The sequence below is a fragment of the Anolis sagrei genome, chromosome 9, assembly GCF_037176765.1.
Source record: "Anolis sagrei isolate rAnoSag1 chromosome 9, rAnoSag1.mat, whole genome shotgun sequence".
NCBI classification, from domain to species: Eukaryota; Metazoa; Chordata; class Lepidosauria; order Squamata; family Dactyloidae; genus Anolis; species Anolis sagrei.
The window spans coordinates 23,113,254-23,136,526 of NC_090029.1; the positions used below are offsets into that span (position 1 = coordinate 23,113,254).

The 23,273-nt window shown below is 42.4% G+C and overlaps 1 protein-coding gene across 1 annotated transcript; it reads left to right on the top strand.

The window, feature by feature from the left end:
- Positions 1-2,326: 2,326 nt before the first annotated feature.
- Positions 2,327-22,115, top strand: WDR76 (WD repeat domain 76). Its single transcript, XM_060755431.2, has 13 exons — positions 2,327-2,452; positions 3,587-3,949; positions 4,069-4,164; positions 5,430-5,485; positions 6,090-6,213; positions 7,068-7,169; positions 7,267-7,310; positions 7,409-7,562; positions 9,413-9,568; positions 11,516-11,730; positions 16,507-16,659; positions 19,549-19,602; positions 20,696-22,115. The coding sequence occupies exons 1-13, from the start codon at positions 2,411-2,413 to the stop codon at positions 20,949-20,951; spliced, it is 1,815 nt and encodes a 604-aa protein (XP_060611414.2). The 5' UTR covers positions 2,327-2,410; the 3' UTR covers positions 20,952-22,115.
- Positions 22,116-23,273: the final 1,158 nt, after the last annotated feature.

A 23,273-nucleotide genomic window follows, 5' to 3' on the forward strand; every position in this document is an offset into this window, starting at 1 on the left:
GTGCCGAGCAAACGGAATTCATTTAAACATTAATCGGCGGGAATATCAAAGCGGGCAGGTGACAGGCTGTGGGGCACCGTTGGAAGAGGCGGCTGCCATTTCAGAACTCTAAACCAGAATCTATATGTGTGTGTGTGTGCGTAGGCAGTCCCCAATTTACAAATATCCCACTTGCAAATGACTCTTTGAGTTAACAATGGGGCTGAGACAACAGGAAGTGAGAGGAATCCACCTTTTTGAAGGGAAATCCACTCTTGGAAGAGTTATTATTATGGGGAAAAGGGGTCTCCACTGAAGCTTTTTTTCAAATCCTTGTTTCTACAATAAGCTGGGCTTTAGCACCAGCTCCAGTAAATCTCGCCCACCAAAAGGTTGACAGTTCGAAATCCAGGTCAGGGTGAGCTCCTGCCATTTAGGCCAGCTTCTGCCTACCTAGCAGTCTCAAAAACAGCAATGTGAGTAGATAAATAGGTACCACTTAAGTGGGGAGGTATTTAAGGCACCCATAAGGAAATGCAAGAAAAATGCCGGCAATTCAATCAAGAAGGAAGTTTATGCACAAAGCTCTTCGGCAGGGAAAGTGGAGCAAAAGTGCCCCCTGTGGCCGGAACCGAGCACAGCTTCCAAGATGCTGAAGATGGGAAAGCCTTTATTTACCTCTATCTATGAACAATTGTCTGAATTTTCAATATATAACAACATTGAATGTTTGCTGTTTATGTGTTCTGTGATCCGCTCTGAGTCCCCACAACAAGCCAAATTTTCCAAAATCCAATTATTACAGGGACAGAAAGTGAGGTGGAATCTCCTGAATAGAGGCACTGAGACCATAACAGACTCCAGACTTCACAGGGGTGTTAACAATTAAATTAATTAAACCATGAATATAATACTTAATTTTTTTTGTGTCAGATACACTCATAAAATACCCTTCCCAAAAAAGTAACTTTTGCCACAGAGTGTGGAAAACACTAGAAGGGGCAGATTTTACTTGAGCCAAATTCAAGGTTATGACCTATAAAGCCCTAAACCCTTCAGGCCCCGCCTATCTTCGCGATCGCATCTCCCTCTATGAACCGGCGCGAACTTTAAGATCTTCCGGGGAGGTGGGGACGAGAGAGAGGGCTTTCTCGGTGGTGGCCCCCCGCCTCTGGACCACGCTTCCTGGAAAAATAAGACAGGCCCCATCCCTCCCTCCCTTTCGTAAGAGCCTTTGAGAACGACTAGTTCTAGCTCTGCCCCAGATATTGTAGAAATTAGCCATATCTTTTTCTACCAATTACCCAGGTCACTTTCTTCTATTAGACCCTGGAAAAGTACAGCCTAATTTCCTGGACCCTCTAAAATCGCACTAACCCGTCCCAGCCTTTTAAACTGCCTTGAACAGGATTATTTTAAACATATGTGCTATTGTGTTTTTTTAATGCTTATTTTGTCTTGTTAACTTTATGTTCATGCTGTTCTCTTTATATGTATTCATTATGTCACTTGGAAACCGCTCTGAGTCGCTTGTGGAGATAGAGCGGTGTATAAATAAAGTTTTGTTGTTGTTGTTGTTGGGTTGTTGTAGGTTTTTCCGGGTTATATGGCCATGTTCTAGAGGCATTTTCTCCTGACGTTTCGCCTGCATCTATGGCAAGCATCCTCAGAGGTAGTGAGGTCTGTTGGAACTAGGAAAATGGGTTTATAGATCTGTGAAATGACCAGGGTGGGACAAAGGACTCTTGTCTGCTGGAGCTAGGTGTGAATGTTTCAACTGACCACCTTAATTAGCATTTGATGGCTTGCAGTGCCTGGGGGAATCTTTTGTTGAGAGGTGTTAAGATGTGCCTGGTTGTTTCCTCTCTGTTGTTTTGCTGTTAGAATTTTAGAGTTTTTTAATACTGGTAGCCAGATTATTTTCATGGTCTCCTCCTTTCTGTTGAAATTGTCCACATGCTTGTGGATTTCAATGGCTTCTCTGTGTAGTCTGACATGGTGGTTGTTGGTGTGGTCCAGCATTTCTGTGTTCTCAAATAATATGCTGTGACCAGGCTGGTTCATCAGGTGCTCTGCTATGTCTGACTTCTCTGGTTGAAGCTGTCTGCAGTGCCTTTCATGTTCCTGGATTCGTGTTTGAGCAATGCTGCTGCGTTTGGTGGTTCCTATGTAGACTTGCTATTATTATTATTGGTGCTGTTTCATTTTTTTGGACTTCATCTCCCAGAATCCTTAGTCATTGGCCAAAGCGGCTGAGGCTTCTGGGAGTTGAAGTCCAAGAAGGAGGCGGAGCCATGATGGTGGCGGAGCCGCGTAGCCTTTCCCGCCTTTTCCCCAGGCCCCGCCCACCACGCTTTCTGGCCCCGCCCACCGCACAGGAAGAGAGAAGGAGGCAGAAGGCGGGAAGTCGTGAGAGAGGAGGGACGGCGCTATGGAAGCTGCGAAGTCGTCGCCTGAACCCAAGGAAGCCAAGGTACCAATTTTTACCTCAGGGATATCCACTCAGGGGGAGGCCTACCCCGTAGGGCGGTTGTGAGGAGAAAAGTTGAGCTTTTTTGAAGGGGAATTAGGCCTCGAAAACGGGGCCAGGCTCATATTGGGGCCTCTTCAGACCACAGGCCCCAAACCTCTCCCAAACAGTTGCTTTCCAACAATGTTTGCCTGATCTTGAAGGAGCTGGGGGTGGTGACGGCTGACAGGGAGCTCTGGCGTGGGCTGGTCCATGAGGCCAGGAAGAGTCGGAGACGACTGAACGAATGAACAACAACAAATAATAAACTTTATGTGTACCCTGCCACCATCTCCCAGAGGGACTCAGCTCAGCTCACAAAGCACTCAAAGGTGCAACCACACAAAATACAAAAAGTAGCCTCTCAGCTTCCTCACCTCGTACATCATAAAGGTTTTGAAGTTACATCAGTTAAGCCTTTGTTTGTATGAATGGCAGCATTGGGTATATTTTTGGGGGACCAAGTCCTGTTGTGCATTTTTAACAGGAGTTAGAGATCGCAGGCTTTGGCCTCATTTATATTGTCACATAATGCAGTTTCAGAATGCATTGTATACTTTTTATGGTATACTCTGCTTGTATGTTAAGCTGTTTTGAGTTTCCTGTGGGAAAGATAAAGCGGGGCATAAATAAACGTAATAATAACATTACATGGCAGTGTAGATTCATGCCCTCTACAATGTAGTTAAACCGCATTACATAACAGCTCTGGTTACCCAAATTTGAGCCTACGATTTCTAGATTAAAATTTCAGCTGCACAACGTAATAAAACATTTGTGTTAGGCTTTACAAGACACTTGTGTGTTTTGTAGATACAACTTTTGTGTGGGTCGCAGTTCCCAGAACCCCCTTCTGAATACAGGCGTGGATTTTTGAATGATTAAACTCCTTTGTACTCAGATAAAATCTATTTCCCTAGCTCTTGCTGCATTAGGAAATTGCTCTTCTGAGACACGTCAGTTAAAAAGACTCTCGTTCCAAGATTTCCACTTTTACATAACGTTGTCAGCACGATGCAACTGGAGACATGTTTCAAGTCAGAAGTAAAGCGTTAGATAATGTCATTTTTTTCCTTCTTCCTCCAAACATGCGCTCAGGAGAGAACTCCCCAAGAAAATCCCAGCCCTTGCCTTCAGGAAAGACATTTGAGAAGTAAGCTTTTGATGAGACAAGTGAGAATTCATCTCACGCCTGTGCAATTGAACAGCAACGGAGAAGGAGGTGGAGGAGGAGAGCGCAAAAGGCATTGGGCTCAGAAGCGTTTGTTGGAACAGTTTTCCAACTCTGAAGCATGTTTAAGCGAAGAACCAACAGCCAAGAAAGCCCGTGATCATCATGCTCTGGAGTCCCAGAACGGCGAGGAGGAAGCCTTTAGCAGGGAATCTCCGGAACGTGCCCCTGTTGTATCAGAAGACAGCAGCAGCGATTCGGAGGATCCAGAGTACGTCAGGAAGGATTGCGTAAGTGCCTGCCATTTGTTCTTTAAACAAATTACATACTTAATGACTTGAAAAATGCCGCTCAGACCTTCCACTGTTAGAAATCGCCTCACAAAATGATCCCTTTTTATTGGTTGCAGGAAGATGGGTCCCCAGAGCTGTCTGCTTATGAGAGAAAAAGGTTGAAGAACATAACAGAAAATGCAAAATTTTTTGCTTCTCTAAAAATGTTTGAGGTTGGTTGTTGTTTTTTTAATACTGTTTTGCTGGGATTTAATACTGTTTTGCTGATTATGGCAACTGCCATATATATTATATAGGGCTAATAGTGATAGTGGTCATTGGCTAATGTGGCTAAATCGATCATGGCTTCTGAATCCAACGTTACCACTAACAACAGTTTTTGTCTGGTTTATTCATGTCATTCCTAATTGGTTCTATCATGAAAACATGTGGAAAAATTATTAAACTGTAAAAATGTTTGTTTCTACAGGAGGGACATCCAGCAGTACATTTTGCTCTAGTTTTTCAGTGAATATCTCTTGAGTCTCAACCAACTGAACATAAGTTTGTGTCAGCCACAAAAATAACGTTTTTGGAGGAGAACAACTATTTTCAAAGTTAGGACCGGGCATTAAAACAGGAAAGAACACTTTCAAACTAGTAATAGAAAAAAATCAAATTTTATTGCATTATATTATGATATGGGGCTAATAGTAAACATAGAATCATAGAATCAAAGAGTTGGAAGAGAGCCATCCAGTCCAACCCCCTGCCAAGAAGCAGGAATATTGCATTCAAATCACCCCTGACAAATGGCCATCCAGCCTCTGCTTAAAAGCTTCCAAAGAAGGAGCCTCCACCACACTCCGGGGCAGAGAGTTCCACTGCTGAACGGCTCTCACAGTCAGGAAGTTCTTCCTAATGTGAGAGGCCACATTATTAAATAATCTGTAACCTTCAGCTAATCTTGGTCATTGACTAATGTGGTTACATTGATTATTACTGTCAAGCCATTATATGCTAATCAAGGTGGCCAGTTGAAACATTCACACCTAGCTCCAGCAGACAAGAGTCCTTTGTCTCACCCTGGTCATTCCACAGATATATAAACCCCTTTTCCTAGTTCCAACAGACCTCACTACTTCTGAGGATGCTTGCCATAGATGCAGGCAAAACGTCAGGAGAGAATGCCTCTAGACCATGGCCATATAGCCCGAAAAAAACTACAACAACCCAATGATTCTTGACCTCTGTGGGTCCCCAGGTGTTGACCTACAACTCCCAGAAATCCCAGCCAGTTTACCAGCTGTTAGGATTTCTGGGAGTTGAAGGCCAAAACGTCTGGGGACCCACAGGTTGAGAACCACTGTATTAGAAGTACAACTAACTGGCTTGAGGTTTGATTTGTCTTTGGAACATTTGAAGCAAACACAGTAATATTGAAACCGTGTGAATCAGATAGGTGTTATATAGCTCTCTTTTTATTCTTTTTTTCAAGACAGCTGCAAGACTTCGTGAAATCACAACCAAAGGGAAATCTTCAGGGAAAAAAAGGTAAATTTCCCCCCGGTTATAGATTTTTAGCCACGTGTTGTTATGTCTTTTATTTAATAAATATTTAAAAAAAATAAGAATGAGATGAAGGAAATAATAGTGAGAAAATAGAGTTGAATAAAAATAAACTCTTTTTGCCCAGATAATAGAAGATATAGGTGGAAACAAAAATTGGGAAAACTATATGATAGCAGCAATCCAAGCAATGGTAGCTTTTGGGTGGAAAGAGCAAAGGAAATGGGAAATTAAAAAAATAGTATGAATATTTATCAGATTATACAAAACAAGATTACATCACCAAAGGGAGAATAAAATACACTAATGGATATATGAAGGAGAATTGGGAGTTGAAATGGAGAGGGGTTATTGAGAGAATAAAAGAGAAAGGAAAACATAAGGAATTGAATCACAGTTTTCATGAAATAATAGAGTTTAACTGTTCACAGCGGGAGGGAGGAAGAGGGAAAGGGAAAAAGGGATATGTGTGTAAGTAGTACGTAAGTATAGAAATGTAATTGTTATAATTGATCTGCATAACCAAATAAAATTATATAATAATTTTTAAAAAGGAAATCTTAGAGTTAAAACCATGCTTTCTCCTCAGAGTTAAGCCCCCAAGGTCAGAACCGGTGACAGCTTGTCGAAGATCCATGCGCTTGCAGAGAGTGGATCCCACGGGTCTCCCTTTGCCGGAGCCACAAGTTCAGCCAGAACCGGTGGAAGAACATGTAAGATGACAAGTGTGGATGAGGGGCGAGTTGGAAGCGCAGTTCTCCTGCTTTGCTCAACTACTGTATTTCCTTGAATCTAATGTTCACTTTTTTTTTTTTTTTTGGCTATATGACCTTGCCAGAATGTGGGTGCGCATTAGATTTGTGTCATATGTTCATCTTAGTTCTGAGCAAAAGCTAAAGGGGAAACTGCTTCTTTGAGTCTCCTTTGGGAGAGATAAAGTAAGGGTATAAATATAATAATAACAATAATAATAATACTTTGAGGTATGTCACCTGTTATTTAATGGCTATGGCTCAATGCTATGCAGTGCTGGGATTTGTAGTTTGTTGGGCCACCATTATTTAACCACAGTATGCCACTTTGAATCCCACCCATGAGAGAAAAGCGTGATAAAAATAAATACATAATAATTTTTAAAATTAAAATTATCTCTATTTTGGGTATTTGAATATGCATTTTATAGAAATACGTTGTAATGTGTGTATTTGTGGTATTTTTACAATGTTTATATGTTTTAATTATTCTGTAACTGACCTCGAGCCACGAGGAGAGGCGGATAAAAATGTATTATTATTATTATTATTATTATTATTATTATTATTATTTGATACACAACTAGATTAATACACAACAAATAAGATCACAATGCTGGCTTTTGTATTTCATCACATGTTGGGCACTTCCCAAGTGTCTAGGACTGTGTGATGTATCTGCAAATAATGAGTGCAGATCCCAGTAGGGTGGCCTTTGCAGCTGACAGGTGGTGATTTTGTCAGCACCTATTGTTTTGTGGTGAGCAAGAGGCAGAGCGAGCCACTAATCTCTGTGCCATTTCCTTTCTTGAAAGCCCCGCTTGCCTCCTGGGCTGCTCCCAATGGTGCCTGTAGATCAAGAAGAGGGAACTGAACGGACCAAAGGATTTCTGGAGATGTGGGCAAAAATCAGCCAGGTATCTCTAGAGCTCAGTGAATTTATTTACAGGTAGCCTCTGCTGTTTGCTTCCAGCATGGTTAACTTCCTTTTTCTATTCAAAACCAACAATACAGGTAGAGCCTAAGAAGGAGGAAAGAAGAACCTGCACTTTGGAAAGGTAAGCTTGCAAAAGTTTTGACTTACTTTTTAAAGTTGTTTTTAAATGCTCTGATTTTTTTTTTATGAAGGCTAATGTGATGATTACTTTTGGCTTAGCTACCAGACTAGTCTGAGCAGAATGGTCCTGAGCGGAGACTCTGTGGCAAAAGTGGTCAGAGACAGGATTTACTCGGTTGCTGTCCATCCGTCCGAAAGCAAAACTTTGGTGGCTGCTGGAGACAAGTGGGGACAGATCGGGCTCTGGGATTTGGTGAGCAACTTGGTTTTGCTGTGTTTTCTGGGTATCTTCTGTACATGGTTTACCTGAGGGAGAAAAGAGGGGCGTTTAGGAAAATGTGCTGATGGGACTGTGTAATGCTTGAGAGGAGGAGGGAGGGGTAAAAGACTGCCATTAAGAAATACAGACCAGGCAGAAGGTGAAAGGGGCCAATAATATGTTTTTGGTACTTGGAAGCAGTCTTGTTAGGAAAAACCTACAATAGGTTTGCTTTGTGAGTGGCAGCATACGTCAGAAACGACATGGAGGTACACAACATTATACTGTTGATGACCAGTGCCCCCTTATAGCTCTAGTCCTTTCCAATCAAGACAAGCCAAATATAAGCATCAAGAAAAAGTGCTTCGTTTGATTGTCTCTGGATCGTGGGTTTTATAGTCCCTATTGATGCAAATGTACGTACGTACAAGCCAACAATTCAAACATCCCCTTTCTCTTCTCTTTGTAATTTTCCTTCTCAGATCTTCAACGCCTGTGTCTCTGTTCTGTAACATCCTTTTGTTTTCTCTTTTTCTGTAAACATTTCCTTGTGTTCCCAAACGATTTCCACTCATCCTTCCCCATCCCATCTCTTCTGTCGGGTCATATTGATCCCTTTCTTGACCTTCCACACACTTTTCCTTAGCAATGCTTTAGTAATGCTTACCTATCTCACATTCCTTCACTCCTTCTTGCTCCATTTCACTCCTTCCTCCCTTCTCTTAACCCATTATTGAATCCCCTTTTCCTTGCAAAGTTCGCATTACATTTTCCTGTCCCCAACAATATTGTCCTTGGAAGCAGTCTTCTTGAGAAACCCCTACAATAGGTTTGCTTTGTGGGTGGCGGCATAAGTCAAAAAGGACATGGAGGTACATGGCAACATCACGCCACTTCCATAGTTCCTCCTTCATTTGGCAAGAATGAGAAAAAACACCTGCTGGGTTCAGTATCAGCAGCCCTTGCTGATCTGTGAAGGTGGTTTAGGAGCTTCACTGAGTGCAGGATGTGGGTGGCAAGTTTTGATCAGGTCCTCTTAGTTCCTTTGTGCAGGTTCGGCATACCTTTGCAGGTTGCTTTCTTCCCTAGCTCAGTTCAGTTCCATTAATTTTCATATTTAATACCTTATAAGTGGCCTGAGAGCCAAATGCCTGAAGATTGTACACATGGAAATTATTCCTATTGGAATAGACGTAAATATTTTAAGACGTCTCAGTGACATACGCTCCCCTTTCATCATTGTGGATTTAAGAAAAAGGAGGAGGCAGCACAGAAAAAAGATTACCATGCCAGCTTTAGCAGTGGTGTGTGCCTTTGTGGGGCTAGTAATTGGCTGGAAATTACAACTGTGGTGTTGAGTCTAAATCCAGCGTCCATGGACAAGGCCTTTTAAAACTTCTGGCCTTTGGGTGGGGAGAGGATGAGCCCTTTGCTTCCTGCTCCTACCTACCTATGGCAGAGAAGGATATCTATTTTCTAGTATAGTAGTATAGTACAATATAGTAATATATAATACTAATATTGTGCTATGTTAATAATTTAATATATTGTATATACTTATAATAGTGATCATAATATTATAATGTAATAATAATACAATATAATACTATACACACATATATATATTACTATTAATATTAATATTGTGTTATAGTGGTATAGTACAATATACTAATATTATACTAATAATACTAATATTGTGCTATGCTAATATTATAATATATTGTATATACATATTGTAAGCTGCTCTGAGTCCCCTTCGGGGTATAAAAATAGTAAATAAATAATAAATAAATAAATGTGTGGGGGGGTAATGGCTGTAAACATGTGTGTTTCACTTTCAGGACTGCGGCTCAGAAGATGGAATCCATACCTTTGTCACCCACAGCAGGCCTGTTGGCTGCATATACTTCTCTCCATCCAATCCCGCTCACCTTCTTTCCCTCAGCCATGATGGGACCATAAGATGTGGGGATGTTACAAGAGAAACTTTTGAGGAGGTAAATTGACTACCTTGTGGCCTTTGCAAAGCCTGATGGATGGTATCACTCTGTAAAGTCAAAAAAATGTAAGAGTATGTAGGCAGTAGGCCAGTCTAAGAGGAAGGGAGTACCTGTGAAAAAGATCTTGGAGTTTTTGTAGAAACAAGTTGAACATGAGCCAACAATGTAATGTAGCCACTTAAAAAGTCAATGGATTTTGGGCTGCATTAGGAGGAATCTAGTATCTAGATCGAGGGAAGTTGTGGTGTTTCTCTATTCAGCTTTGGTCAGATCTCTTTAACTGGAATACTGTGTCCAATTCTGAGCCCCATAATTAAAAACATATTGACTCTAAGCTGCAAGGTGTTTTGAAGAGGGTGACTAAAATGGCCAAAGGTTTGGAGACCAGGAATAATCCCTCTGAGGAGCATCTTAAAGAGCTAGGTCTGTTAAGCCTGCAGAAGAGAACGTTGAGAGAAGACATAATTCCCATGTATAAACATATGAAAGGATGCCATAAGGAAGAGGCTTGTTTTCAGCTGCCCTGGTGACTAGAACTCAATGGAGCCATGGGTTCAAATAGTGGGAAAGGAGATTCCACCTGAACTTTATGAGGAAGAACTTCCTGACCGAACTTCTTGGCACGTTTCTCTCTTTCGCCCTCCATTCGTACCTCTTCAAATTCTACAGCACTGCTGGTCACAGCTGACCTCCAGCTGGAGCACTCAAGGGCCAGGGCTTCCCAGTTCTCAGTGTCTATGCCAGAGTTTTTAAGGTTGGCTTTGAGCCCACCTTTAAATCTGTTTTCCTGCCCACCAACATTCTGGTTTCTGTTCTTGAGTTTGGAGTAGAGCAACTACTTTGGGAGACGGTGGGCATCCAGACAACGTAGCCAGTCCAGCGAAGTTGATGGCAGAAGACCATCGCTTCAATGCTGGTGGTCTTTGCTTCTTCCAGCATGCTGACGTTTGTCCGCTTGTCTTCCCAAGAGATTTGCAGGATTTTCCGGAGGCAGCACTGCTGGAATTGTTCCAAGAGTTGCAGGTCTGTAGACAGTCCACATTTCGCAGGCATAGAGCAGGGTTGGGAGGACAATAGCTTCATAGACAAGCACCTTGGTCTCCCTACGGATGTCCCGGTCCTCAAACACTCTCTGCTTCATTCGGAAGAATGCTGCACTCGCAGAACTCAGGCGGTGTTGTATTTCAGTGTTAATGTTGACTTTGGTGGAAAGGTGGCTGCCAAGGGAGTGGAAATGATAAACATTTTCTAATGTTACACCATTAAGCTGTATCTCTGGCAGTGGAGAGTGCAGTTGGGCACTTGGTCTCTAAAAGGTTCATCACTAGTCTAGGTGGGCGATAGGATGCTCCCTGCTGTTTTTGACCTTTGCCAGGCTCTCAGCTGGAGAGAGATGAACTTTGATCGGCTCTTTGTTCCCTCTTTGCTATGGTATAATTTTTCTTTGAACCTTCAAAATGATTCTTTGATCCGCTTTTTCAGTGAGACAGAATTTTTTCAGAGAAAGAAGTAGGCACACAGACAGCAGCTATTGGTTTTATAGTAGCTATATTCGTTGGTTTATACACAGAGAGGGGAAACATCACATTCACTCACAATCCATACATTCAACATAGATACTCACCATCCCGCCTCTGTCCAGGCAAGTGGACAAATGCTGCATATCCTGGCAGATCTGGCACACATTACGTAGATATTTTTCTCATCCATAATTTGGTTGTTTTATGATAATTTTATATTCTCTTTGACCAGGTGGAGCTAATGGGTTGTTTCAAGTTCTTAGCTTTAAAAAGTTGTCTTTGACTGTAATAAGTTTGCCCATGCCTGATGGTAAACATATCAGTTTGCACACACCATGGTAGTTTAACACATCATCCTATGGACTGCTTTCCAACAAATTCTATGTTACACCTGGCCTAAGTTCAGCCTGTTTTCCTTTCGCAGGTGTACAGAAATGAGGAGTACAGTCTCTCCTCGTTTGACTTCCTGGCCAGTGACGCCTCCACTTTGTTGGTGGGGATGTGGGATGGGAAAGTGGCCGTGGTGGACCGCAGGACGCCCGGAAGTTCCTCGGAGCTCTCGGCGGACTTTGATTCGCTGACGAGGACGGTCCACGTCCACCCGGTCAACAGGCACTATTTCATTAGTGCTGGAGCCAGGTAGGTTGCTTCCTTTAGGGCCCCAGGAAGGCAAGGCCAGGCTTCCCTGTATCTTCATAATCATTTTTCTTACTGTTTTTGCATAACTTAGTAGAAACCTAATCTGAAAGTTGTTTTGCCAAGTGCTAAACCCAGTTTTCCTAAACTCGTGAACCACAGGTTGTCCTTCAAAAGCCTTTGGTCATCTTTGTTGACCTTCTCTGGATGCATCGATTACACCAGGGGTCCTCAAACTTTTTAAGCAGAGGGCCAGGTCACAGTCCCTCAAACTGTTGGAGGGCTGGATTATAATTTGGAAAAAAAATGAATGAATTCCTATGCATACTGCACATATCTTATTTGTAGTGCAAAAAACACTTAAAAACAATTAATTAAAATGAAGAATAATGTTAACAAATATAAACTTATTAGTATTTCAATGGAAAGTGTGGGCCTGCTTTGGCTGATGAGGTAGGGTTGTTGTTGTTGTTGTTGTTGTTGTTGTTGTTGTTGTTGTGTGCTTTCAAGTCATTTCAGATTTAGGTTGACCTTGAGCGAGGGCCCGGTTAATGACCTTGGAGGGCTGTATTCAGCCCTCGGACCTTAGTTTGAGGACCCCTGGATTACACTATGCAACAAAACTTGCAAAAATGTTCTGTTCCTGGTTTGAAAGTGTTATTTCATATTTAATTGTACGGTCCTTACTTTGAAAGGAGTTCTTATCCTCCAGAAACTTCACTGTTTTTGTGGCTGCCACAAACTAGGTTGAATTGGGCAAGACTATGATGAGATATTCATTGAAAAACTATCACAAAGTGTGCTGCAGGATGTCCCTCCTGCAATTAGAAAATGACATTTATAACCCAGGAACAACAATTATGTTATATAATAATAATAATAATAATAATAATAATAATAATAATAATAATAATAGCAACAACAACACTGGACGCAGTGCCTAAAGACCCTGGCCTGCACTTAAAAAGAATTGGCACTGATGAAATTACCATCTGTCAGCTGCAAAAGGCCACCGTGCTTGAATCTGCACGCATTATCAGCCAATGCATCACAAAATACAAAAGCCAGTATAGTGATCTTGTTTGCTATGTACTTACCTTGTTGTGTATCTAATAATAATAATAATAGTGTGATCCTTACTTTGAAATTAGTTGCTCTTCTCAAGAAAGTGTTTTTTGTGACTGACACAAACTAGGTTGAATTGGTTGAAGCTCTATGATTCATTGAAACGCTATAGCAACAATGTGTTGTTGAAGGCTTTCATGGCTGGACTCACTGGGTTGCTGGAGTTTTTTGGGGTATATGGTCATATTCCAGAAGCATTCTCTCCTGACGTTTCATCCATATCTATGGCAGGCATCCTCAGAATCTGTGAGGTTTGTTGGAAACTAGGCAAGTGAGGTTTATATATCTGGGATGTCCAGGATGGGAAAAAGAACACTGAAAAAAACAAACAAACGGGGAATTAGAAACAATCAATCAGGGCCAGCTAACACCTCCCAACAAGTGATCCCCAGGCAGCAACCAAGCTTTGAAGCTGCAAGGCGATTCGGTGCTAATCAAGATGACCAATTGCAACATTCAAACTTGCCTCAAACAGAGAAGAAGTTCTTTCTCTCACCCTGGACATTCCACAGATATATAAATCTCGCTTGCCTACTTTCCAACAGACCTCTCAACCTCTGAGGATGCCTGCCATAGATGTGGGCGAAATGTCAGGAGAGAATCCTTCTGGAACAAGGCCATATAGCCCGGAAATCTCACAGCAACCTATCTATAGTAACATGTGCTTCAGGATGATGTCCCTCCCGCAAAGACTTTTTTTTTTTTTGCTGTTTAATACACCTTTTCCATGTTATTATGATATAACCAACTAGGAAATGATATTTATAACCTAGGAGCAAAAATTGTGTTACACAGTGTCATTTTTACATTTTTGAGAAAAAAATTCACGTGCTTGTTCTATTTCTTGTTATTAGCAGTTGTATTTTATAGGCTGCCTGTTGAAGCATGAGTCTTACAAGGCAGCTTGTAATGGCCACGTTTAAAGTGCAGTTGTAAAAATGAAATCACAGCATTAACTAATGGTAGCACTTAAGAAATATATAGGTCAGCTTTAAAAAAAGATAAAGCCGCAGTAAGACGTGTCACAACGATTTTCAAAACATGCACCAGCTAAATGGCCATGTTCTGGAAGACGCATCGCCTAAGGAATGGACAAGCTTTCACAAATGTAACTTTTCCAAACAAAGAAAATAGGAAAACGGTATCTGACCAAATGATGATCTTTCACTGAGAATGCTGAAGCCCGTTCTACACTGCCATATAAAATCTGCTTTGAACTGGATTATATGGCAGTGTAGACTCATATAATCCAGTTCAAAGTAAATAATGTGGATTTTCTGATGGGATTTATTTTATTTATTTTATTTCACTTACTTATACCCCGCCCTTCTCACCCTGGGGGGGGGGGGGACTCAGGGCGGCTTACAGAGGAGGCACAATTAGATGCCCAAATCATTGACAAGCAGTACCAAATACAAAGCAATTCAACAGTTAAATTAAAAACATCAATACATCATACAATAATAAAACAATCCCATGCTCAGGGTTCAGAGTCCATATATCCATTCCATTTGCCCTTGTCTATCGTCAGATCCTTAAATTAGTTGTCAGAATGACCAAAGGCTTGGTCCCACACCCAGGTCTTCAGTTTTTTCCTAAACGCCAGAAGGGAAGTCGCCGATCTAATCTCCCTGGGGAGTGAGTTCCACAGGTGGGGGGCCACCACTGAGAAGGCCCTGCTCCTCGTCCCCACCAACCTCACTTGTGATAGTGGCGGGGTCGAGAGCAGGGCCTCCCCAGAAGATCTTAAGCTTCGAGATGGGATGTAGAGGGAGATCCGTTCGGACAAATACACTGGGCCGGAACCGTATAGGGTTTTGTAGGTCAAAACCAGCACTTTGAATTGTGCTCGGAATTGGATCGGCAGCCAGTGGAGCTGACGCAACAGGGGGGTGGTGTGCTCCCTGTACGCCGCTCTGGTGAGCAACCTGGCTGCTTCTCGCTGGACTAGTTGAAGTTTCCGAGCAGTCTTCAAAGGCAACCCCACGTAGAGTGCGTTGCAGTAGTCCAACCGGGATGTGACAAGAGCGTGGACCACCGTGGCCAGATCTGACTTCCCAAGGTACAGGCGCAGCTGGCGCACAAGTTTTAATTGTGCGAAAGCTCTCCCAGCCACCGCCGAGACCTGGGGTTCCAGGCTCAGCGGTGAATCTAGGATCACTCCCAAGCTGCGAACCTGTGTCTTCAGGGGGAGTGTAACCCCGTCTAACACAGGCTGTAACCCTATACCCTGTTCGGCTTTACGACTGACCAGTAGGTCCTCTGTCTTGTCTGGATTCAATTTCAATTTGTTAGCTCTCATTGTTAGCGTAGCAAAGGCTGTAAAGTGCACTTGTGCTAAGGTTGGTATAAAGTGCACTTGTGCTATGGTTGTTATAAAGTGCACTTGTGCTGGAAATTGGAGGGATATTAATAGCAGCAGAGGAAGAGTAACCATTGACATAACCCAGATTACAGAACATAAAGTGCAATTGTTATAACCACTTGACCTGATACTTCGGACCGCTGGATTATATGTCAGTGTGGAAGAGGCCTGAGAGAGGGCATGGAGGTTGTACTTAAATACCCCACTTACCTTGTTTACAGTGTTCTTACCCTTGTTCATATGCATCTTGTATTGCACGTCACACTGCGTTTAATTAGTCTCATCAGTTTATTAATCTGTTTGCAGTTGTGCATCTTTTAACACTGGGCAAGTTGGATCTTTAGAGTGTAATAAAGTTTTGATTTCCCCGAAAAATAAGACCTACCCAGAAAAATAAGCTCTAGGATGTTTTCAGTATGCCCCAAAGAGAAGTACCAATTAAGATTGTTAGCCAGACGAACACATTTAGTACATCAGTTGCAACACACAACAGATATATTGAATTGTAAAATAATAATAACATAGAATTAAATATAAATAAATAATATTATATACATTCATACTTAAAGTAATGAATTTGGAGAGTTGTGAACATGTTCCAGAAGAAGATGGCATGACTGTATTTGAATAAATGTAGATTTTTGTACATGTATACATTATGGTTTGCACATGGAAAAAAAGACATTCCCTGAAAATAAGTCCTAATGCATCTTTTGGAGCCAAAATTAGTATTAGACCTGGTCTTATTTTTGCGTAAATACGGTAGTTATTTATGTATTCATTTACAACATTTCTACCCCACCCAAGCGGGGACTCAGAGCGGCTACCACTGGCAACAATTCGATGCCACAAATCACAGTATAACAACGATATAAAACCATAAATACACAATAATTTTAAAACAATAATATTAGTTAAACAGCCATATAATATTATGATTTTATTATATTTCATATAATCATTAAATATTTAGTTGAAGGGATGTCATGCAGAAGATCAGAATGAGCTTGTTTTCTGCTTTTCTGGGAAACTGAACATGAATCAGTGGATTCATATTACAAGAAAAAAAGATTTGACTTGAACCTCCTTGCTTGTAATAGCTTGCGGTGCCTTCCAAGTGTATGATTTGACAGTGGAATGGAGTGCCTTGCCCTGTTTCACTTCCATTAAGAGAGAGAGGAAGCCCTGATTCCAGAGTTTAGTTCAAAGAAATACTCCACAATTGTCTTCAGTAGCTGTGATGAAAGGGAACACGCTCGGCACGACCAATGTTTGCCTTTACTTTGCAGGAATGTTGGCATTTATGATGTTCGGCACCTGAAGACTTTGGGGAGCAAGCCTGTGGTGTCTCTGGCAGGGCACACCAAGAGCGTGGCTTCGGCTTATTTCTCTCCTGTGACCGGAAACAGAGTGCTGACCACTTGCGCTGATGATACACTGAGGTTGGTGCCTTCCTTTCCCAACACAAAAAAGGACTCCTGGAGTTTGTTGCCACAAGATGCAAAACCGACTCTCGGTGGAGCTTGGCTTTAGCTACAGATTTTGGCAAACTCTTTCCGACAGTCTGATCTCAATATACCAGGATCTGGGTGAAGGATGACCTTTTAGTTTTTTTTGCATTGAGTTGGGGTGGGTTCTGACTAATAATAATAATAATAATAATAATAATAATAATAATCTTTATTTATATCCCGTCATCATCTCCCCAAAGGGGACTCAGAGCAGGTTACATGAGGCCAAGCCCAATCAAGTATAATAAATAGTACAAAATAACAATGGAAAATAAACAGCGGGCAGGCCAAATGCACGACATAAAATGATAAAACACTGGATGAGATAGCAATGAAAAGGTACACTTGTGGGGGAGGAGCTCATAGGGGACTGAACAGTGGAATTAGACTTTCAAAAAGGTGGGGGAAAGTGCTATATGAGGGAAGCAGTGTAGGTGAAACAACAGGACTGGAATATATGGTCACTCTCCAAAGGCACATTGGAAAAGCCAAGTCTTTAGATCTTTCTTAAAGGCTGCTAGGGTGGGGGCTTGCCTAATCTCACCATGTAGCGAGTTCCATAGCTGGGGGGCCACAGCGGAGAAGGCTCTCTCCCTCATTCCCACAAGTCTTTCTCGTCTACCCAAAAGATGCCTTGGTCTGTCTTGATATCTATTTCTCTTGTCAGAAGCAAATTGAGCGTACAGTTGTAATGTATTTAAAAACACAAAGTTAAAAACTTGGCATTATACTAAATGTCCTTTGACCAGTAGCTAACCACTTGGAGTGCCTCTGGTGTTGCTATAAGAAGGTCCTCCGTTGTGCACGTGCCAGGGCTCAAACTGCATTGTCGTAGTGATCTGTGGTTTGCTCTTCTCCACATTCGCATGTCTTGGACTCCACCTTACGTTAGCTCTATATCTCATGGTGCTAGAGCTCAGCCTGTTCTGTGCAGATGTCATCACGTGTTTGGTTGTGATTCCCAGGTTGTGCTGGTCAGCTTTTGCATGATATTATTTCTAGCACCCACTTTTTGCTTGATAGCCAAGCAGTGTTTCTTATAAGTCAGAGCGACTCCTAGGTATTTGATTGTGCTGCAATGCTCCAGTGGGATTCCTTCCCAAGATATCCTCAGATCTTGAGATGCTTGTCTGATCTTAAGGTGAAAAGCACACGTCTGCATTTTAGATGGATTATTAGGAATCAGCTGGTTTTCCCTGTAATAGGCAGTAAGACATGAGAGAAGCCTCCCCACAGGATCATAACACATCTGGGTGTCCCCTGGGCAACATCTTTGTAGATGGCTGATTCTCTCACACCAGAAGCGACTACTTGTCTATATTGATTACCTATATTAATTCAACTCATGCATCATCGAATCTAATGCACACCTCAATTTTCAAAACCCTGGAAAGCAAAATAAATAAATAAATATGCTGACGAAAGTAATGCTCAGCAGAAAGAATTGCACGCTTTGTCATTTGGCTATTACAGTGGCTACCTTAGAATTCCTCCTTTATATAAAAAAAGTGTTGGGACACCAAAGCTTCCTTCCAGCAATGGAAAAGAAACTTTGGGTGCCTCTATGCAGTGTTGCAGGGGTTCTCAAACTAAGGCCTGGGGGCCGGATATGGCCCTCCAAGGGCATTTACCCAGCCTTGCTCAGGGGCAACCTAAGTTTGAAACGATTTGAAAGCACACAAACAACAATCCTATCTCATCAGCCAAAGGCAGGCCCACACTTCCCATTGAAATACTAATAAGTTTATATTTGTTAAAATTGTTCTTCATTTTAATTATTGTATTGTTTTAAAGTGTTTTTGCACTACAAATAAGATATGTGCAACGTGCATAGGAATTCATTCGTGTTATTTTCAAATTATAATCCAGCCCTCCAACAGTTTGAGGGACTGTGACCTGGCCCTCTGTTTAAAAAGTTTGAGGACCCCTGCAGTAGAGTGAATCCACTTTAACTACCTTGGCTCAGTGCTATGGACTTATGGGGGCTGTAGTTTGCTCCTTCTCTGCCAGAGAGTGCTGATGCCTCACCAAACTACAAATGCCAGGATTATATAGCATTGAGCCATGGCCATTAAATTCCATATGGCATCTCTCATAAAACCTCCAGGTGCTCCTGAAGCATTTTCCCCTTTGACTTTAGTTCAGCACCAAATTAACTGTATTAGGCAATCTAATGCACACTCTAATTTTGACAAGGTGATTTAGCCCAAAAAATAGGTGAGCGTTAAATTCAAATAAATAATACATACCAGATTTTCACAAGATTATAGATACATTTCAAATTTCATCTCCATTGACTAATCTGGTCTGATCTGAGAAGATCAGCAGAAACATTCAGCGCCCTCTGATTGAAACAGGGCTCCCTGTTTGCACCAGGGCTCTAAAGATGAGGATCTTTGGAGGCTTTTAAACAGGGTGGATAGCCATCTGTCAGGGGTTCTTTGATTGTGCTTTTGCTATCTGCCAGAAAGAAAGGGTTTGGATTGGATGGCCCTTGGGAATTCCAACTCTTGCAATCTGAGGAGACTGGGGGTTTCCCATTGTTCCAGTCCATATTTTTCCTGTGGGAAGTTAGGGAAGGTCTGCTCTGCTTAAAGAGTAGTAGCATCAGAATCTGGCAGGATCTTTAGGATCTCCTTGTTTTTAAATGTGTGGGAATGATCCTGGGCATAAGCACTTGGCAGGAGAAGTGTCATTATGCAAGAAAAGAAGCAGATTCATAAGAGTGTTTATTTTTTATTGTATTCACTTGCAAAACCAAGGATATCTGTCTGTGTGGATGTTTTCAGTTTTGTTTTCTTGGTTTTTTTGTACTTCCAGGATCTTTGGAACCAAATGTCTGTCGTCTTTGGCTCCTGTTCTCACAACTATCAGGTGAGTAAAGGCAACACTCCTCTTGGGCTGGGAACGTATGCATTGGGTAAAAGTGAGTGCCATGAACGTGTAGCCTAACCCCTGCCAATGTCCTCCACAAACACCATGCTGCCCACCACCCAAGGGAAGGAAGGCTTTCATACCGGGACAGTTCCATCCTAGATTTGATGTGTTTCCTCCACCACAGACATCCCAGTGTTTCTGACTCTCCATTGAAATTCCAGTGGAATTTGCATGACCCTGCCCACTGTGTCTCCCTTTACCTTTTCCTATTCCTTTTCTATGGCACACAGCAAACAGAGAAATTGATCAGGGACTGAACCTGCTAGAGAGGTTTGGGAGAATTCACCATGATTTATAGGATTTGTAGCTCCTGGGATGTATAGTTCACCTGCAATCTAAGAGCACTCTGAACTCCACCAACGATGGACCTGGAATTAACTTGGCACACAGAACCCTCATGACCAAGAAAAAATACTGGACATCTTTGGCGGAAATTCCCCTTGATCTGGGGAAGTTGTAGTTCACCTGCATCCAGAGAGCACTGTAAACCCAAACACCAATGTATCTGAACCAAACTTGGCCCACCTACCTGATATGCCAAAATGTGATTACCGGAGGGATTTGGGGGGAACTGTCCTTCCTTTTTGGGAGTTGTAGTTCACCCAAGACCAGAGAAACCGACCTCCACCAATGATGGACCTGGGCCAGACTTGGCAGACAGAACCCCCATGACTGACTCAACCTGCTGGAAGAGTTTGAGGGGACTGACTCACCATAGGGAGAGTTGTAGTTTACCATACAGCCAAAGAACACGCTGACCCCCACTGGTGATGCATGCAAAGCAAACTTGTCCAACATAACAAACTTAAGTACTGATGGAGTTTTTCAGCGGGTTAACCTGGCATGAGGTGAGTTGCAGTTCACCCAGAACCTTATGCATTTTGTATGGTTAAAAAATTACTTTTTCAGATAACCCGGGCATCGCCAGGTACCCAAGCTAGTAATATGAATATTTGAATAATAATAGTAATCTAAATATGACGGAATTATGAGCAAAATGCCACGTTGTTCTCATCCCTTTTTTGGGCAGGCACAACAACAACACGGGACGATGGCTCACCCGATTCCGTGCCGTCTGGGACCCCAAAAGAGACGACTGCTTTGTGGTGGGGAGCATGTCCCGCCCGAGACAGATAGAGGCCTTCAGCGCCAGCGGAGAGAGGCTGCAGGCCTTCCTCAGCGAAGACTACCTGGGCTCCGTCTGCTCCATCAACGCCTGGCACCCAAGCAGGTACATCTTGGCCGGTGGCAACTCCAGTGGCCGCCTCCATGTTTTCAAGGAGTGATGGAGCGACAAGAGTCTTGGCTCTTACACCGAAACCCAGAAGAGTCCGGCTGGCTTTTTAAGTTTTTGTTAAGGCTTGGCATTTCTCTCAGGTGTATGTGTGAAGTTACGTCAGACCTTGGCATGGTATAGATCAGGCCTGACGAAGCTTTGGCCCTCCCTCCAGGTGTAACCGCTGGTAGGTTGTTAGGAATTGTGGGCGTTGAAGTCCAAAACACCTGGAGGGAGGGCTGAAGTTTGCACATGCCTGGTATGGATTCGTAGTTGCAAGAATGTGGCCTGCACATGAGATAAAAGGTGGCCAGAGGGGAATCTTGGCTTCTTATGTCTAATTGCCTAACTGGACCTACCACAAATGCAACGGTGTGCCTTTCCATGTATTGTTTCTTCATTGTTTGGAGCTTTTTATTGCCATCTGGAGCCTTAAAAACCCAGAACAGACCCTGGCTTCACGACTTTGGCCTTTGAACAAGGCAGGGCCTCGCTGACAAAATGGGGTAATTTTAAAACACCGAAGGAATGTGTTTTTGAAGGCCTTTTTCAAGGTACTTGTGCAATTGGGACTGGAATATAGTTTGTTTGAAAACCAGGTTTTGATTTTTGCAGCCTCAGACAAGAAAACAGTGATTAATCAGCATGCAAATGCCATATTATGAGATGAGGACAGTGTTTTGTTGTGATTCAGGAGCAGATATAAGGTGTGGGCTTATTTAATGCTGATTTACTTGAGCATTAGAAAGCATATTAATTCTAAATGCAGACATTGCTTTGTTGTGATTCAGGAGCAGATATAAGGTGTGGGCTTATTTAATGCTGACTTACTTGAGCATTAGAAAGCATATTAATTCTAAATGCCTTTGAGTGGCAAGATGGGAGAATTGCAGCCATTTCTTTTGGGCTGGGAAGCCTTTGGGGCATTTCACATCAGTGTTGTCCTTTTCTTGAAAAAGTTGTGGAACAAATGTTTCGGATCAGTGTTCTCTTTCAAAGCACACACAGCAAACGCTTGGTATGAAAACAGCCTAAGTTCATTAACGCTACAAAAAAATAATAATACAGATCAGATTGTTACGACTTGATGGTGAAGGGTGTTTTTTAAAGATTTTATTTCCCTATGCTTCAGTTTCTTGAAAGAGTTTGAAATAAAAAAATTCTGCTATAAAAAGCTAGCTTTTCCAGTGTTTTTAAACCCCATTCCCGTGATGAGAGACTAAGCCTGGGCAAACTTTGGCCCTCCAGGCAGGGCTGTAACCAAATCCTTATACTAAGTCTATGTGAAGCAAAACATTAATTGAGTCCCTCCAGAATTGCAAGCACTATCTCAAGCAAACTTTGACAATTTATTCACTCATTATTTGCAGCAATAGCTGATATAGTGGAAACAACCAAGTTGGCCCACCCATAACTGGCAGGTAAAGCCTAAGGCATGGGGGAGGGGGGTGTCACGTGAAGGTCCTCATGGAGACCAGACTTGGTGGGGATAGTTGACAGGGATGGAGCTGCAACTATTTGAGGCTGCTTCACACCCTGCTGTGCTTTTTGCTTCAGCATGAGGTAGGAGGCAGGTTCCTAATGGGGAGTTAAGCCTTTCCCTACTTGCTCCCTCCCCTTTTCCTTTGCCCCAGGGAGACATCCTACAATTTGGGCAGTTTCTGCCATTAACATTTATTGGCAAGCATTTCCTAGCAGACCATAAGGGCTGAACTGAAGGTTTGGGTGTTGATGCCTCAGGCAGGGACCATTCTGGAGGAGGCCATGTGGTCTTCCCCTGTATCCAAAAGGCCCTCCAGGTTCTGCCTGCTCATAGCCTCACAAACTAGAAGGCATCCGTTCTGGTCTGTTGTGGAAGCTGAGCAAGGTACGGACACACTATTGGAAGTATTAAATCTTCATTTATGTGGCCAACTGCTTGATTTCAGGTGAGATTTTCACCTCATGCAATGTTTCATATTGATCTATATTAATAATAATGTAATGTTCGTTTGTGGGATTAACAAAACTCAAAAACCACTGGACGAATTGACACCAAATTTGGACACAAGACACCTAACAACCCAATGTATGTCCTTCACTCAAAAAAATGATTTTTGTCATTTGGGAGTTGTAGTTGCTGGGATTTATAGTTCACCTACAATCAAAGAGCATTCTGAACCCCACCAACAATGGAATAGAACCAGACTTGGCACACAGTTCTCCCATGACCAACAGAAAATACTGGAAAGGTTTGGTGGGCAGTGTCCTTTGGTTTTGGAGTTGTAGTTCACTTACATCCAGAGATCAATGTGGACTCAAGCGATGATGGATCTGGACCAAACTCTACACG

Excerpts from the sequence above, each read along its gene's own strand:
- WDR76 (XM_060755431.2), top strand. The coding sequence starts at position 2,411 with ATGGAAGCTGCGAAGTCGTCGCCTGAACCCAAGGAAGCCAAG. Across the intron at positions 2,453-3,586 it reads CTGAACCCAAGGAAGCCAAG|GAGAGAACTCCCCAAGAAAA; the intron begins GTACCAATTTTT and ends ACATGCGCTCAG. Across the intron at positions 5,486-6,089 it reads AAATCTTCAGGGAAAAAAAG|AGTTAAGCCCCCAAGGTCAG; the intron begins GTAAATTTCCCC and ends CTTTCTCCTCAG.